Below are 17,577 nucleotides of genomic sequence, written 5' to 3' on the forward strand. Positions count from 1 at the left end.
TTATCCTGGACTCTCCTTTCACCCTCTGTAGGTTCTAAGGAGAGGCCACAGACACCAGGCTCTAGGAAAAGCCTACTCAGGGGCACAGTGTACCGATTTAGAGTTCGTTACTAAAATTCCCTAGCGACGTACACCTGGGTGGGTCAGCGGTTGAGTGTCTGCTTTCGGCTCAGGTCATGATCCCAGGATCCAAGATTAAGTCCTACATCAGGCTCCCTGTGAGAAGCCTGCTTCTCCCTCTGCCTGTGTCTCCGTCTTCTCTCTGTGTCTCTCAGAATAAATAAAATCTTTTTTAAAAAATAAAATAAAATAAAATTCCCTAGAGAGATCCATTTACATCTTACACTGTACAGTTAGGCTGGAAATCCTGAAAGGAAATGGAAAATTGAGCAGGCCACTGAAGGGGGCTTGGTCTCTGTGTACTAATTCCAGGATTAAAATCGGATTCAAAGAAATGCTTTGGATGCATCAAATGTATCCAGATTTAGTTCAGATTTGTGTCATTGTCTTTGGATTGCAATTTGGTTTCCAAAATCTTGACTCCTGAATCCTACTCTGTCTATCCCCTTGAGTTCTGGAAACTGAATGGTATTTGCAGAGAACTTTGGTCCCTCCTCTCATCTCCTCTCACCATCCACTGAGCACTGGAAGAGATATGCATAGCTGGCTCTGCATGTGCATGTGTATCTTGCAACAGCTTTAAGGACCTTTGATACCCACACAGCAAAGCCACCAAAATTATCAATTAAGTCTGTACAACAATAAGGGCAAAGCATTATTCCCATAAGGAGTTTCCTTTAATTAAACAGAGACTGTGGTTACTCTTTCATTCCTTCCGTTTGATTGAGATTGAATCAGCTGGCATTCTTCTGTATCCTCAGTGTAATTTTGACACATTCTTCTAAAATAGGAGGCCTTGTCTCTTTCACTACTCATCCCCGTCTCTCTCCAGAACCCCCTATGCACGTGCAAGTGAAGGGGCCCTCATTTGAATCATAGGTAATTGATCAACTGTGGATTGTGGTCTAGCTTGTCACAAACCTAATCTTTAAAATCACTCCAGTAGCTTCATGTTGCCAAGGAGTTCCCAACTAACTCAATCTGCTACTGAGCAGACCTTTAAGCTCCACAGAAAATTAAAATAAAATAAATAAAATAAAATAAAATAAAATAAAATAAAATAAAATAAAATAAAATAAAAAGCTCCACAGAGAGGAATCACCAACTGATACCAAGCTGGGTACCTCTTAAAGTCCCCAGCAAACATGTTGGGTGGATGGATGCATGGGTGCATGGATGCATGGATGTCCATGCACTTGGTCAGACCCATCAAGACAGTATAGCTGGACAGCCTGTCTTTCATACATTTTTCCTGAGAAGTTTTAAAAGACCAGAATACTAGAATTTGGAAAGAGCCCCTGAGTTCATCTATTCCAATCCTTGGTCTGATACAGGAATCTTCTTTTCAACCTCTTATTTCTTGAAAAGTTCTTGAGGGTCATTAACATCATCATGGGTGTTAGGATCTCCCGGGTAGCTTTGGGGCACAGTACAAATAGTTGGGCTGCACATTCAGTAAGTCTAAGGTTAGTGCTAGGGTAGTTATGGTGATTCTAATGGGCAGCCAGGTTTGGAATCCAGTGGTAGGGTCATCAGCCGGGAGCCGGAAGTTCTGCCATCTGTGCATACTAATGAGAAAATCCCCTCCTCTACTCAAATTTTTCAATATCTCAGTAGAAAGAATTATTCTGAGATTCTTGTACTCTCCTTTGCTTTCACCAAGTGGAGAATGCTTCTCCTCCCTGCACTGCCTCCATTCCCCTCGGAAGTAAGCCTACTGTCCCAGGCTGTCCTCTGCCTTCAGATACAGTTGCTAGGTGTTCAGGGCTTCTTCTTGGAGGGAAGTCTGGAAATGGATTAAGTTGGCCCATCAAGTCTCATAACTAATAAGCTGAAGCAGCTAGGGAAGCCCCTTTGTAATCACCACAAGGACAAATGAATAACCATGTACTCTTCCTGAGATACCTGCACTGCCTTCCCACCATGCTCTGGCAGGTGCTAGGAAATGCCTTTCCCTGTCCCTCTTATAAGGCCCCTTCAAATCTCGCTTCCCTCAAAGCCCTCTTTGACCACAGCATCTGCCCACTGTGCTCTCATCCTCTTCTGAATTCCATTAGCATTTCTTATTTTAAAATATTTTATTTATATATTTGAGAGAGGACATGAGCAGAGGGATGAGCAGAGGGAGAGAGAGAGAAACAGATTCCCCACTGAGCAGGGAGCCTGATGTGGGGCTCAATCTCAGAACCCAGAGATCATGACCTGAGTCAAAGGCAGAAGCTTAGCCAACTGAGCCACTCAGGCCCCCTGCTGTTAGCATTACTTGCATATTCTAGGAATTTAGCTCTTCTCACACAATGCTTTGTATTTAACAAGGTTTTCCTCTGCTCAATTATAGTATAAGCCCTTCAAGGATGTTTGTTTTGCTTTTTATTCCTGGAACTCCCCCTCCCTTCTCTCTTGCGCAGAGAAGTTTCTTGATACCTGCTGGTTGTTTCACAGGTACTTCCCACTTGTACCTTTTGCAACCAGAAAAGGAAACGTGGTTAACAACTGGCAAATCTTCCTGAATGATGTGTATTTCAACTCTGAATGCTCAGATATGGTAATGTGTTTATGAATCATTCTGTGATCATTATTAAAGAAGACTGTCTTGTATGTCCTTGATCATCTACTACCTAAACTGGGGAGACAGCACCTCATATTTTAGAGACACATCCTGGGTATAGGACTGTGTTTGCTAGAGAAACACCGGAGACTACTATGCCTCATTGCTACTTGCACTCTCTTACCAAGTTCCCGGCTCCCATCTCTTTTGCCCTAACATGTGGTGTGAGTTCTTAGGAGGTCTGGGGGTCAGATTGCCCAGATTTAAATCCAACATCAATCCACATATTGGCTGTACATCTTGGGACACTGTGCACATCAGTTTCCTCATCTGTGTAAAGGAGGTTGCAGCATCTCCTCAAAGGGTTATTATAACGATGAAGTGAGTTACTACAAGTAAAGCACTTAGGAAGCTCTCAGTAAGTGTCAGTTGTCACTGTGATTATGTGATTAGGAGAAACATCCTAGGGAACCAGAAGACCTTGTCCTAGCTCTCTCATTTAACTGCTTTGTGACTTTGGACATATGAACCCATGATTGCCATTTCTTCATATATAAAATAAAAATATTGATAATGCAATCTCACAGGGTTGCAGTGAGATTCAAAGGAGCTAATATATGTAAAAATTAGCATTATGAAATGCTTTATAAATTATAAAAACTTGCACAAATATAGAATCACTAACGGCATCTTTTGTCTGCATCTGTATGATTGTACATTCCATTACGTTTTTTGCAATGGTTACTTCTTGTTTCTCCTTTCTCCATTAGCTTGTGACGTCCTTGAAGCAGAGGTCACACCTCACTCTCTCTTCTATCAACCATGACGTCTAGCCTGATGCCTGCATGCACTCAGTAAATGGAAGATTGGAGGAGGAGCAGTCTCTTTGTGTGTATTTTTCTGGTATGCATTCCAGTTGTTTGCTTCCCCATTAGACTGCAGGTGCTGGCACTATCACCCCACATCAAATGTACTTTCCCAGAGGGCATACCTGTGAGCAGGGTCTACAAGGAAGTGTCTAGTCCCAGGAGCCAGACACCCAGGAGACATGAGCTGTGGGGACACCCTGGCCTGCCACTCTGCCCCTGGGACCTTCCCAGGATCTGCTCCCCTGTGCTCAGCCACCAGCTTTCCCATCTTCACGAGGTCTCTGAATTAGTCTCCATACTGTTGGAGAGACCATAATACCAGTTATTTTGCCCTTAGGTAGTCCAAACTAGGAAAAATGAGAAATCAAACCTCAGAATTTCATAAAGCAGCAGGGACTTCAAGGCCTGGTTTTCTTTCTTCCTAATTTGAAATCTTCCCAGGGTAGCAACTCTGGCTTCTGTACCTCTGTTTCCAGCTCCCATATCTTCATGAGGAGGGATTTCCGAGGGTGCCCTCTGCCTGATGGTGTCCTGTACTTTTTCTGTACCTTCAAAACACCCACCTGGTACTGTGCACAGAGAAAGAACTGGATACACAGTTGCTGATTGGAATTAAAAGGACGGAGAAAACCAAAATGAGTAGACTCAAAGGGAGATTAATTGCACAGGAGTCTGTTGACTGCATGACTGAAGCTGGATTTTTTTTTTTTTTTTCAAAACTGCTGGCTGCCTTCACATTTCCTGGTGGAAGTGGGACAGGTCAACAGACAACCCAGAGTTGTAGATAACTTTTGCCCACACATTATTCACTTTTTGGAGCGCTGGCCTGAAATTGAGGGGTGTGTGTGTGTGTGTCTGGAACGACGTGCCTTCCGTGAGCCTAAGAGGGCTCTGCATTCTCTTCCAATGGGCTGGTTACAACACAGAGGATGTGGACAGTGGAGTTTTTCCTGTTTGATGTCACAGGGCCACCCTTTAAAAGTCTGAGGGAAAAAAGGAGGGAATCTAGCCTGGGACTTTCACGCAAGATACCCACAAAGAAGAGGAGAAAAAGGCCTGTGAGGCACAGCCGGGGAATCAAGGAGGCAGTGTCAGGTTTCAAACTCCAGCCAGCCATTCAGAGAGCTGTGATGTCTGGCACCCGCCTTGGATTCCTGGTCTCTGTCCTGTGCTGGGTAGTCAGAGCCTATTCCAACACCTCCCCGCTGCTCGGCTCCAGCTGGGGTAGCCTAACCCACCTGTATACGGCCACAGCCAGGAACAGCTACCACCTGCAGATCCACAAGGACGGCCATGTGGATGGCACACCTCATCAGACCATCTACAGTGAGTAGGGGCTTCATTCAGGCTGGGAAGGATGGAGACCTCCTCTGTCTACCCACCTCCAAGGGACCTGGGGAGGCTTTGGGCGAGACCAGAGGACTAATCTAGCCTCCTAGCTTCTTGTCCAGAAGCCATTATTTGTGTGTGTGTGTGTGTGTGTGTGTGTGTGCGTGTGTGCATGTGTGTTTAACCCAGGGAGAAGATTCTGCTACTTCCCTAATTAGCATTTACCTGTTTCTCCCAACAAAAATAATTTGTCTTAACTATAATCCCTCTTCCTACAATAGCAGCCCCTCTGACTTGTCCTATCCAGAGTCCAATAATGTGCAGAAACAAAGGCAAAAAAGTTGAGAGGGGGAAAAGCTAGATAGGTCATTGACACTGAGTTTGGCTCATAAACTTTGGAGACGGCTAACAGAGGAGGTTATAAAAAAGATTCCCATATCAGACCAAGGATTGGAATAGATGAACTCAGGGGCTCTTTCCAAATTCTAGTATTCTATCTTTAAAAACTTCTCAGGAAAAATGTATGAAAGACAGGCTGTCCAGCTATACTGTCTTGATGGGTCTGACCAAGTGCATGGACATCCATGCATCCATGCACCCAACATGTTTGCTGGGGACTTTAAGAGGTACCCAGCTTGGTATCAGTTGGTGATTCCTCTCTGTGGAGCTTTTTATTTTATTTTATTTTATTTTATTTATTTTATTTTAATTTTCTGTGGAGCTTAAAGGTCTGCTCAGTAGCAGATTGAGCTAGTTGGGAACTCCTTGGCAACATGAAGCTACTGGAGTGATTTTAAAGATTAGGTTTGTGACAAGCTAGACCACAATCCACAGTTGATCAATTAGCTATGATTCAAATGAGGGCCTCTTCACTTGCACATGCATAGGGAGTTCTGGGGAGAGACGGGGATGAGTAGTGAAAGAGACAAGGCCTCCTATTTTAGAAGAATGTGTCAAAATTACACTGAGGATACAGAAGAATGCCAGCTGATTCAATCTCAATCAAACGGAAGGAATGAAAGAGTAACCACAGTCTCTGTTTAATTAAAGGAAACTCCTTATGGGAATAATGCTTTGCCCTTATTGTTGTACAGACTTAATTGATAATTTTGGTGGCTTTGCTGTGTGGGTATCAAAGGTCCTTAAAGCTGTTGCAAGATACACATGCACATGCAGAGCCAGCTATGCATATCTCTTCCAGTGCTCAGTGGATGGTGAGAGGAGATGAGAGGAGGGACCAAAGTTCTCTGCAAATACCATTCAGTTTCCAGAACTCAAGGGGATAGACAGAGTAGGATTCAGGAGTCAAGATTTTGGAAACCAAATTGCAGTCCAATGACAATGACACAAATCTGAACTAAATCTGGATACGTTTGATGCATCCAAAGTGTTGCTCATTTTATTCAATGGATATTTAACAGTACCTTCCACCAAAAGGAACCCTCAAAGACATGTCCTCTGGAGCATGACATAAACAGTGTGAGCCAGCTGTGGTGAGTTGTGGGTGGTACAGCGTGTGGTGCTCTGCCTATGAAGCAGGCAGCCTGACTTGTAAAACTTTTCCCTCAAATATCTACTGGCATAAGGCTCAGAGAATACACTGATACAGTGATTAAAATGACTGAGAAGATGAAAAATGAGTTGAACTGATTTCAGATGTTTTTTGGTAGAAATGATTTTGTTTTGTTAGATGTAGACAGTAGCTAAGTATTGTGTCTTTAGAAATTAACACAAACCTGCGGAGGGGAGTTGGTCACAGTGGGGAGAGGGAGACTTACCTGTCCTTTTTTTTTTTTTTTTTTTTTTTTTTTAGATTTTATTTATTTGAGAGAGACAGAGAAAGAGAACACAAGCAGGGGAGGGGAGCAGCAGAGGAACAGAGGGAGAGGAAGAAGCAGACTCCCCGCTGAGCAGGGAGCCCCTTGTGGGGCTCAATCTCAAGACCCTGAGATCATGACCTGAGCTAAAGGCAGATGCTTAACTGACTTCGCCACCCAGCTGCCTCTTATTTGACCTATTTTATATAACCCTTTATTCAATCAGTCATTTTGTGTATTGCTAATATAAAAGTATACACGAAGGTCAAAAGTCACTAAAAAAGGAAAGAGGAAACACTGAGGCATACAGATAAGCAGCACAAGGAATTCACAGACGGGTGAAAGATTTGCTTTTACACTAATGGAAGGTGTGTGCTTTTCCCCCTCCTAATTAATTAGACATTTCCGATACAATCTGGTTCATCTGATCACTGCGCTTTAGTAAATTCTTGATTAATAATTGAATGCCCAAACCATCTATGGGTTGTCGGTTGTTGTGAAATTACTTGGTTATAAGATCCTATGACCTCCCTTGGGACTCATAGCACCGATGTCAGGGAGTCTCTCCGACATCTGTGTCTCCTGTCCTACTACGAAGAAGGCCACCCTCTCACCATCCCTGCTTCATAGAAACAGCAGGAGAGATGCTTATTACCTGTGGTTAATACCACTTCCAAGATCCTGATATTTTTCCTTCTTCCATTTTCCCCACTGGTGCTTTCTTTACTTGAAGCGGAATTAGGCTCTTTAATCTGGCAAAATATTCTCTTTATTTTGGGGAGCTCAAAGCACTTTACATGTATCATCTCATTTATCATTTACTGTCATGAGAACAGAATGGAGGCAATAATTTTCTACTTTTTAAAAAGATTTATTTATTTGAGAGAGAGCGCGCGAGCATGGCGGGGGGAGGGGTAGAGGAAGAAGGAAAGGGAGAGAATCCTCAAGCAGCCTTCCCACTGAGGAGGAATCCCAGGACCCTGAGATCATGACCTGAGCCAAAATCAAGAGTTGGATGTTCAATGAACTGAGTCACCCAGATGCCCTGATAATTTTAATTGCTTATAAAATAAGTTTTATAGCAGAGTGGAGGCAGGTGGCAATAGTCAAATTGCTAGCATTTAGTGTTTTTATTGTGGATAAAAATATTAACTCATTGCACCCTTAAGATGACCAAATGTGATAAATGATTCCATTACATATGAAAAACAAAGGTTAAAGAACTACACTGGCTCAAGGTCACTGAGAGGACACCTTGACCCCAACCCCATGCTCCCTCCAGGATCACATGCCAGTCCATTGAAGCCACCTGCTGCAACAGATTGTAGCCCAGCAGCCAGTGTGTGCCTTCCTTCTGCCAGATTCCGCCCTAGAATCTATGCTACCTGTGAAAATATGCCTTCTGAACAAGCCAAGGGAAGGCGATCTGTCTCTGACATTTCCTGCACTTACTCTTGGCTCCTGTTGGTTGGATTCCAGTCTTTGTCCTTTGTAGCAGCTGTTCACTGTTCCCCTCCAGGCTGTTTTCTACTGGGCCCAGCCCAGGAGCCCAGGAGCACATGTAGCATGCACTCTGCCCATATGACCCCAAGCATGAGGCCCGCATGGCTCACAAAGTCTGGGCCTGTCATAAATGGCAGGCCAGCACACGCTACATAATGCCTTCCATTTGCTCAAAACATTTGAAGAAAGTCACTTTTCCAACCAAGATTGCATTTGAGTCTGACTGGAACCCTGTAAAGTTGGCAGCCCAGCTTCTATCATTCTCTTTACACAGCTGAGCAACCCGAGGCGAGAGCAATGACTTGCCCAAGGCTACAGAGTTAGTAATTGCGTTAGTAATCAGAACGCAGGTCCCCTGGTTCCTGGGTCAGGGTCCCTTCTCTGACCTGCTCAGGGGCAGAGTGATTTGGAGTTCTCATGGGTTGCAACGCGTATCTTGGCATTTGAATTTGTCTCCTCAGGCTGGTGATGATTTTTTTTGGAGGCGAACTGCTGGACCATAGGAAGAGGATGTTAGAGTCACTGCCCCGAGTTTGAATCCTGCCTTAGTTCCCTTTGCACATAAATTGGGATGCTAATAATATTAACAAGATCACAGTTGTTTTGAAAATTTAAGATATGTAAAATACCTAAAGCACAACCACTCAAAAACAATGACTAAGTGTAATTTTATCCACAGTTAGACTGAAAATTCATCAGGACAAAACTTTTTTTTTGTACACATTCCTTTGTTTGTCTAAGGGCTTGTGATAGAATTAGCCATATATGTGAGACCCATAGGTAGACCTCATTACAGGGTAATTTAAATATCCCCTGTGCCTCCTATACCCCACCCCACTTCCAGAAGCTTTCCTTAAGGCTAGCTCTTAGTCAAACTTGGAACAAATGAATGTTTCTCCTTGGCCTTCTTGCTTTCTCTTCTTTCTGGCTTGCTCCCACCCTCATTCCCTCTGTCTCACATCATTCCAATTTCAGTCCCTATGAAGCTAGTGTCTAAGTATTGTCTGGTACTCTCCTCAGAGCCTACACAGGGTAAAAGGGGGAGACAGGTATAAGTCATCCCATGAGGCTCCCCCACTTCCTGGACACGGTGCTGGGCATTTACAACCTCTCCACACTACATTGCTAGAATAGAAATTTGAACACCTGCCGGGGCTGTGAGGCCAAAGGAGATACACATGGAAATTCTGGGGTAAGTGAATGCAAGTGATTCCAAAGACTTAAAGAAATGATTTTTAGGGCAGCCCCGGTGGCTCAGTGGCCCTACAGCCCGGGGCATGATCCTGGAGACCCGGGATCGAGTCCCACATCAGGCTCCCTGCATGGAGTCTGCTTCTCCCTCTGCCTGTGTCTCTGCCTCTCTCTCTCTCTCCTCTCTGTGTATTTAAATAAATAAATAAATATGAAATTATTTTTAGCAGAAAATGTCAGGTGATTAAACAACATTTGGGGTGGAACTCTTGCTGAATGATACTCTTGCCACAAAACAGAAAGCTTTAGACTTTAGTCCTTGGTACAATGCATTGCAATTGTTAAAAGTGCTAGGTCCCCATGAAGGCAGGCAGTTATTAATTATTTCAAGTGTAGGTAGTATGTGTGGATTTTAGGCCCTTGTTGGAGACTGGTTGTTGAATGGGGACACTGAAAGACCATGAGGGACCACACTGGAGGGGACACCATCGAACAAGGAAAGGACAAAGAGCAGCAATGGAAGATCCAAGAAGAAATTCTGTGCATCCATGGTATCTATTCTACACAGAAAAATAAACCCTCTGCTCCTAAGCAGCTCACTCTAGAAGAGGCGCTAGATAATGTAAACTTAGTTAAGGCAAGGTGAATGAAATGCATGCTGTAATAAAGGTGAGAGCATTAGTTCTGATTATGGAGATTAGGAAAGTCTTCAAAGAAAGTGAGCGTAGCCTTGAAGGATGAGAGACTTCAATAAACAGAGAAGGGAGGGGAAGATCAATTGTAACATGGTTCTTGATACAAAATGGGTGTTGGGTGATGGATAACTGACTATTATACAGATATCCGAGTGGAGCATTAGGTTCTATATATGCAAGCCGGACCCTCGAAAGACATCTCTTGGTGTAGATTTGAAAACTACAAAAGCCGAGGGGGCTTGGGAGAACGTGATGATCAACCGCAAACATTAGGAGGTATTAGCTAGGCAACGGTGGAAGTAAAGACAGTGCAGGCTGAGAGAGGAACATGTGTCCAGCACAGGAGAAAGAATGCTGGGAGTTCAGAGTGCTTCATACAAACAAGAGGAGGAAGTAGGAGGCAAATGGAGGATGGAGGAGAGTGGGAGTGGGAGTTTAGAGGGCACAATCAGAAGAAAGGAAGCTGAACAAGTAAGTACAAGGGAGGGTGAAGCGAAATCATCACTGCCTTTAAAATCAATCAGGGGAGGTGAATTTTCAGGAAGTGCTCAAAGATAGGACTTGGATGTGCAACCAGTTTTTGACCTGGAAGATTTTCTCCATAGGTGCCTTGATGATCCGGTCAGAGGATGCCGGCTTTGTGGTGATAACAGGTGTGATGAGTAGGAGGTACCTCTGTATGGACTTCAGAGGCAACATCTTTGGATCAGTGAGTTTCTTTTTTGTGCTGGTCACCATTTAAAGATAATTCATTTCTTTGCCAGAACATGAAATTATACAAAGGTTCCATTGGCAGTGCTTGGTGATGTTTTCACTGAGTGATTTAGTTAATCTAAGTAATAGATGCTCAGGTTTATACAGCTGGGGTCTGAACCCAAGTAGTCTGGTTCTGGAGCCTGGGCTCTTCACCTCTAGTCTGACTGCCTATGGGAACCCATTTGTGTATCTACACAGCACCTTGTATGTAGGTCCCCTAGGGAGAAGCCATCGGTCGGTGTCTTCCTGATTCTTTTTCTAGACCTTCTTGACCTTGTGCTGGTCCCCTCACTTCTCTCCACTTTGGTCTCCCCACCTGGAAAAGGTAACGTGGGATCTCCCTCCAGTTAAAGATCTCTCCTGAATGATCTCTGTCCCCAACTGTGGTCGCTGGTCATTCAGGCTGGTGAGCAAAGGATTTCCCAAACGACAGGTTGCAGGCATATTCTAAAGAATTTTGAGATCATGCAGTAGTGGGACTGCTCATCTCAGGAGCCTCTCACCACCAGACAGACCAAGAATACCATGACAGCAATGACTTCCTTTTTGGCTTGCTGTTGTGTCCCAGCACCTAGGACAGTATCTGGCCTCGAGTAGACAACCCTCTGTGGAACAAATATAGGCATTACACTAAAGTATCTGAGGACCACATTTAGGCAGATAGATAGTCCTCATCTGTAAAGCACTCCGGGAAGTTTGAGGTTTTGAAGGAAACAACACGTGAAGGTCCTAGCAGGTGTTCAATAAAACCCAGTACTAGTTAGTGGCAGGGTGAGGGCTCACACCGAGTTCCCCGCCCTAAATCCCAAAGGATATGGTCTCTGATCTGAGTACCCTCAAGCCCCATCCCTCCTCCTTTCTCCAGGTAAGGTCCACCCAAGCCAACCTTCAGCCAAGGGAGGGGGCAAAGGCAGTGAATGAAGTCATGAGCCCCCCCTCCAGAAGCTGGACCCAGAGGCAGCCTGGCGGGGCCGCCCAAGGGCAGGGCGGTGGGGTCTCGGGCCGGGCCGGGCCGGGGTCGGGGTGCGATGGGGGCAGGAGGGCGAGGGCGCGGGTCAGGTCACTGCCCCCAGGAGGGCGCGAGGGGCAGAGGCGGCCTCCCGTGGAGTCCGGGGGCGCAGCCGGGCCAGCCCCCCCCCCCCGCCCCGCCCGGGGTTCGGGGCCCGGGGCCGCCGGCCCACGCTGCGCTCCCCCTTTCAGCACCTCTTCAGCCCGGAGAGCTGCCGGTTCCGACAGCGGACGCTGGAGAACGGCTACGACGTGTACCACTCCCCGCAGCACCGCTTCCTCGTCAGCCTGGGCCAGGCCAAGAGGGCCTTCCTGCCCGGCACCAACCCGCCGCCCTACTCGCAGTTCCTGTCCCGGAGGAACGAGATCCCCCTCGTGCACTTCCACACGCCCAGGCCGCGGCGGCACACGCGCAGCGCCGAGGCCCCGGAGCGCGACCCGCTGAACGTGCTGAAGCCCAGGCCGCGCTTGGCCCCCGCCCCGGCCTCCTGCTCGCAGGAGCTCCCGAGCGCCGAGGACCCCGGGGCGCCGGCCAGCGACCCGCTGGGGGTGCTCAGGGGCCACAGGGCCAACGCGCGCGCCGGCGGGGTGGGCGTGGACAGGTGCCGCGCCTTCCCCACGCCCATCTAGGGAAAGCCCAAGGGGATCCTGTCTGAGCACCTGTCGGAAAAGGGCCTGCCTTCCCGGGCCCTGCGCCCTCTGCAGTCCCGGGAAGGGAAGGCGGGCGCTTGGGCAAGGGGCGGCTTCTCTCCCCATCGCCCGCCAGGAGGTCCCCTGAGAATGTACCTTCGAGGCTCCAGCAGTGGCCATTTCGGAGCTTTCCCCACCCCACCTGTGCCACTCTTCCGAATCGCGAGGCCCAGAACGACACACTAGCAGTTTCGCCCTCGTTGGAGACGGGGACTCCCACTGCCACCGCCACCTTCCCCCTAACCCCGGGGAAGTGCCTCTTCCTTCCCTAGGCCTCTCCTCATCAGCCTAGTATTAAAAACCAAGCAACGGCTTAGCGAGTCCACCATTTCCAAGGTGAAAGGAAGAGCAAATACCAGTAGCTTCTCCACTGCCCCTCACATCTGTGTTACCTGCCTGGACCCTGTTGGCATTCGAGTTTGCAAACCTCGACTTAGGGCATTAATAGCTGAATTGGGCAAACTGATAAAAACCCCAATCTCAAGGCTTTGCTCTTCCCTGAGCATCTGGAGCAGAGCTGTCCAAAAGATTGGTAGTAAGCTGGTCAAAATGAACTAGAATGCTCGGACAAGGGAGGCAAGAAGTCAAGCTAGAAAATTCAACCTCCGGACAGGGTGGGCACTGCTTGCCATGCTCTCTCCTCTTCTATGCAGCCAGAGCAGCAGGAGGGCTGAGAATGACCCTGCCTGTTTCCAAGCAGTCCAGGATATAACCCTGTCTATGGGCCCCCGACTTTGGCTTTAGTGAATTTGGCCTGAGGAAGAGCTTTGGCAGAGGCTCATGAAACACCCCCCCCCCCCCCCCAGGAAATGGAAATAAATGTTTGAAATGGAAATAAATTCAAACTCCCCTTGGAGGCATTTGATGAAGCCTACTTCCAGCCTAAGTAGTACTGTATTTGGGATGAATTCCAAAATTGTTACAGGAAGGGAGTCTTGAACCAACCGGGCTGCTCTGGGTTCCGTTTTCCGTGGACTGGCAGATTGTGTCCTTCAATCTAAGTGAGGTGGCATCACGGACTCAGGGGGAAAGCAGCCCAATCCCCAGGGGGCCAAAGTGTAAGAGTTACACGAAGACAGCACTGCCAGCTGTTCACCATGTTCTCCTCACTGCTCTGCAGCACTGGCTACAGAGGTGGCTAAACACGCCTGGGCTGACATGTTTGGGTCTCTGTCCACTTGCAAATTCTGGGGGCCTTACACGAAGACAGCTTTCAGTCCCAGGAAAACCAAACCTCACTTACCAACATGACAGGTGGGCCTGATGCTCAGCCTCCCCCTCCCTAGCCTTCCCACCTGACTTGGAGTCTTTCTATAAGGGAGTCCCCTGTTCCTACCTCTATTGAGATGGCCACCTACAGAGCAAAATGCTAATGAGCAAAGTAGATTTAAATAACAGCTTCTTCAAAGTCCACTTGTTTTTTTCCCACTGCTGTCAGGCACCCAGCCTTAGAAACGGGTCCATGTTTACTTACGGAACATTGGACAGCTGTCTTCACCTGATGGTTTTAAGCTGAACTTGCAGGACTGGTTCCTATTTGGGAACACTAAAACTATGTATACTACTATATAGCAGTGCATGGCAAGTATTTTCTCGGTAGTTTTCACTTCCCGTTGAAGATATTATACTGTTTAAAAGCTACTGGAAGCTCCCCCATACTGATAACTAGATGTAACATCCCAAAAGGACTTTGGTAGAAAACTGGTTGTAATCTTACAAACCCAATGCCATTTGTTAGGGGTTCTTCCTTTGGCAGAGCCAAGGTAGTTCCCACAATTTCCTACGGTCCTTAGCATGTGGCAATATTTATTTATTTATTTGGAAAATCTGCCTATCGCTCAATATTTATAGATATTTATAAAAGTGTAACCCCATGTGTTTTCTTTCTTCTGTTTAAAAGAAAAATAAAGTTATCTCAGCTTCTCTTAGCTGTTCCTTTCTGTATTACTACATGAAAACATGTCAGAATGTGATCATGAAAGGGGTTATGGGAGGGCAGCATTGTGAAAATCCAGACAGCAATATTGCTCTGAAAAAGAGTATCAGAATTTTAAATTATTCTTTCTTTGCCATTCATAAATGGACTCAGCAATTTTTTTTTAAAGATTTTATTTTTTCATAGAGACAGAGAGAGAGAGAGAGAGACACGATAAGCAGGCATCATACAGAGAGCCTGACGTGGGACTCGATCCAGGGTTTCCAGGATCACGCCCTGCAGGCGGCACTAAACCACTAAATCACTGCGCCACCAGGGCTGCCCATGGACTCAGCAATTTTGGTTAATTCAGACAAAATTACTGAAAACAAGGAGAATTTTTTTTTAAATCAATGTTGAATTTCTGATCATTCCAGCTCAAAAGTGTTTTAAGGAGAGAATTTCATATTTAGAAAATATCCACAGATGTAACCACATTGGTATCCCAGTGAACCAGATACTATGTACTTGCCCCAAACACAGTGTTACTGCCCTGTGAGCCTTTATAAAAGCAGGACACCAATATAATGGACCTCTGTCTTCTCTTTGAGGCTGATGCCCCCAGAATTCCTCCTTTAATCTCTACCTGACCAACTACCAAAACACAGGAAGCAAAGATGTCCATGACACATTTACATCACCATTACACCCAAATACACAAATATTCAAATTTACATCAGCTCAAGACTACAGTTAGTTTTCCACAGCCTGACTTTAGCCTCTTTATGTAACAAATGTTAAAGAACTTAGTGCAGCGTTCACTGCACTAAGTGAACTGGTGTTCAGTGCACTATTTTGACTGGTGTTCCAATGACCTCCTGACAAGCCAGACTGTCTTGATTACGTCCAAGAGTCTGAGTACCAAAGTTTCCTGTAGGACAGAGAAGAGTGAGGGACAGGAATCTGGATACAGGACTAGAGGTCAATTTTTTTTTTCTTAATCACATAAAACAGACTTATCAAAGGCAGATTACTGTTTTAAAAGTTCTCTTTTTGTTTTATAACATTGCCTCTGCTTATAAAGTTCATTCTTCCACAGTATTTCTGAAATAAAAAACAAGGGTAAGTGATTCTGTTTTATTTCTGGCCCAAAGGACTTTAAAATCTGATAATCCACAGGAATGGAACAGTACCAAAATAACCATCTTGGAATAAATAGGCCTTCATTCCATTATAGAAGGAAAATTAAACACTGCAGAGAAAAGATGTCCTATAGACATTGCCCCTCCACAGGCTTGGAAGAGTTCTCTGTCTGTGAAAGTTCTCCCTAAGGGAAGGAAAAGTTAAAGCCTTTAACACAACACAGTTAGTGGGGTGGGGATGGGAGAAGGTAAGTGAAGAAAAGTATGTACATACCACTTTTATGACAAATTATGTAATCTGGCTGCTAGAAGCTTCAGAGATATAATCATAGGCAGGATGCCTGGTATTTAAAGCCCAATCTTTATCTTGTCCGTAGAATTATAAATCCTTGCAGGATGGAAATAGCATCACACCCCTTGCACATATTTGTATAGATACTTGCTGTTTATATAGAACATGTATACATCTTAACTAACTTAATGCCTAACATAGCTTCTACTTCTAGCCGTGACAGAGGAACTGGTACCAGGTGGGCTGTCCTGCCCAAACAACTAGATAAAATAAAATAGGAGGCAATTATTTTCAGACATGGAGTAGTCCAAGACCACGATCTTTGGGAGAAAGGAAACAAGTCCCCATGATCATCTCTCCTTTCTATCCTCAGAACACGTGACAGGGAGATGGAACTCAGGTAGGTATGGCACCTGCACTGATCTGGGAAAGCAGCTGGACTCTTGGGGGGCGGGGGGGTGTAGCTGAAAGGAGAGCTAGGCAAAGGGGAGGTATGCCAAGTCCGCATGAACATTCACTACAGGTCTTTGGCCAAGGGCTGGGCTGCACACGCACAGGGAAAACTTCAGCAAGACCCTACAAAGACCATCTGCTACGGAAGTGGAAGACAAGCAGCCAGCAATACCAGAAGCCATAAAATGCTGAGAAATATCAGAGGTCCAACGGGGCAAGCATAAAGGGGCTCACTGAACACATCAGTTCTGAGACATACAGAGGCCCCATCTTAGGAGTGGGCCCCAGAGAAAAAGATATACCCCAAAACTAAATTTAAGACTGAATTAGACCTGCTGTAACAGAGAATCACACACCATGCCTGACAAGGCGACAATGCTCTGCCACTAACTTAACTGGCTTTCAGAACAAACTAGATTCCATTTAAAGGAAGAGGACTTAAACCAGATTCCATACATGGTATCATCCATACTCTGTGAGAAATGAGGGAAAACAGACCAGAGTCGAGAGAAAATGCAATCCCTAGAAATCACTCCAGATGTTGGAATTAGCAGGGAGGAACTTTACAGCAGCTATTATAAATATGTGTAAAGGTTTTAAAGGAAAGTACGACAACAAAGAATAAATCAGAAATCTCAGGAGATTTTTTTTAAAATCTAGACTTGAAAAAGAATAACTGAAAAGAAAAATTTATTAAATGGGCTTAATAGTAGATTGGAGGTGAAAGAATAAATACCCATTTAACATAAAAAATTAATATAAATGATCTAATCTGAACAACAGGGAAAAACATGTTTTAAAAAATGACCAGTCTCTCTTAATCATAGGAAACAAGGGTTCTATGTTTCCTTACAGGGTTGCTGGAGGGGAGGTGGGTGGCGGAAGGGGTAACTGGGTGATGGGCATTAAGGAGGGCATTGGTGTGATGAGCACTGGGTGTTATGTAAGACTGATGAATCACAGACCTCTACCTCTGAAACTAATAATACACTATATGTTAATTAATTGAACTTAATTTTTAAAAATAGGGAAGGGAGAAAAAAATTAAAAATTTAAAATGACCAGAGTCTCAGTGATCTATGGGATAGTATCAAACTGCCCCAGATATGTATAAATGGAATTCTAGAATAGTAGCAGAAAAAGCTGAAGAATAAGAAATATTTGAAGATGCAATGGTTGAGATTTTCTCCAGACTCATGAAAAACTAATGTACTGATACAAGAAGCTTAGCAAAACTCAAGCAAGATAA

At 45.3% G+C, this 17,577-nt stretch overlaps 1 protein-coding gene across 1 annotated transcript; it reads left to right on the plus strand.

Annotated features, from left to right (window-relative positions):
- Positions 1 to 4,386: 4,386 nt before the first annotated feature.
- On the plus strand, positions 4,387 to 14,454 carry FGF23 (fibroblast growth factor 23). The gene is made up of 3 exons (XM_072799318.1): positions 4,387 to 4,863; positions 10,678 to 10,781; positions 12,029 to 14,454. Exons 1-3 carry the CDS (start codon positions 4,467 to 4,469, stop codon positions 12,464 to 12,466), a joined length of 939 nt encoding a protein of 312 aa, XP_072655419.1. The 5' UTR covers positions 4,387 to 4,466; the 3' UTR covers positions 12,467 to 14,454.
- Positions 14,455 to 17,577: the final 3,123 nt, after the last annotated feature.

This window comes from Canis lupus, chromosome 25 (assembly GCF_048164855.1).
Source record: "Canis lupus baileyi chromosome 25, mCanLup2.hap1, whole genome shotgun sequence".
NCBI classification, from domain to species: domain Eukaryota; kingdom Metazoa; phylum Chordata; class Mammalia; order Carnivora; family Canidae; genus Canis; species Canis lupus.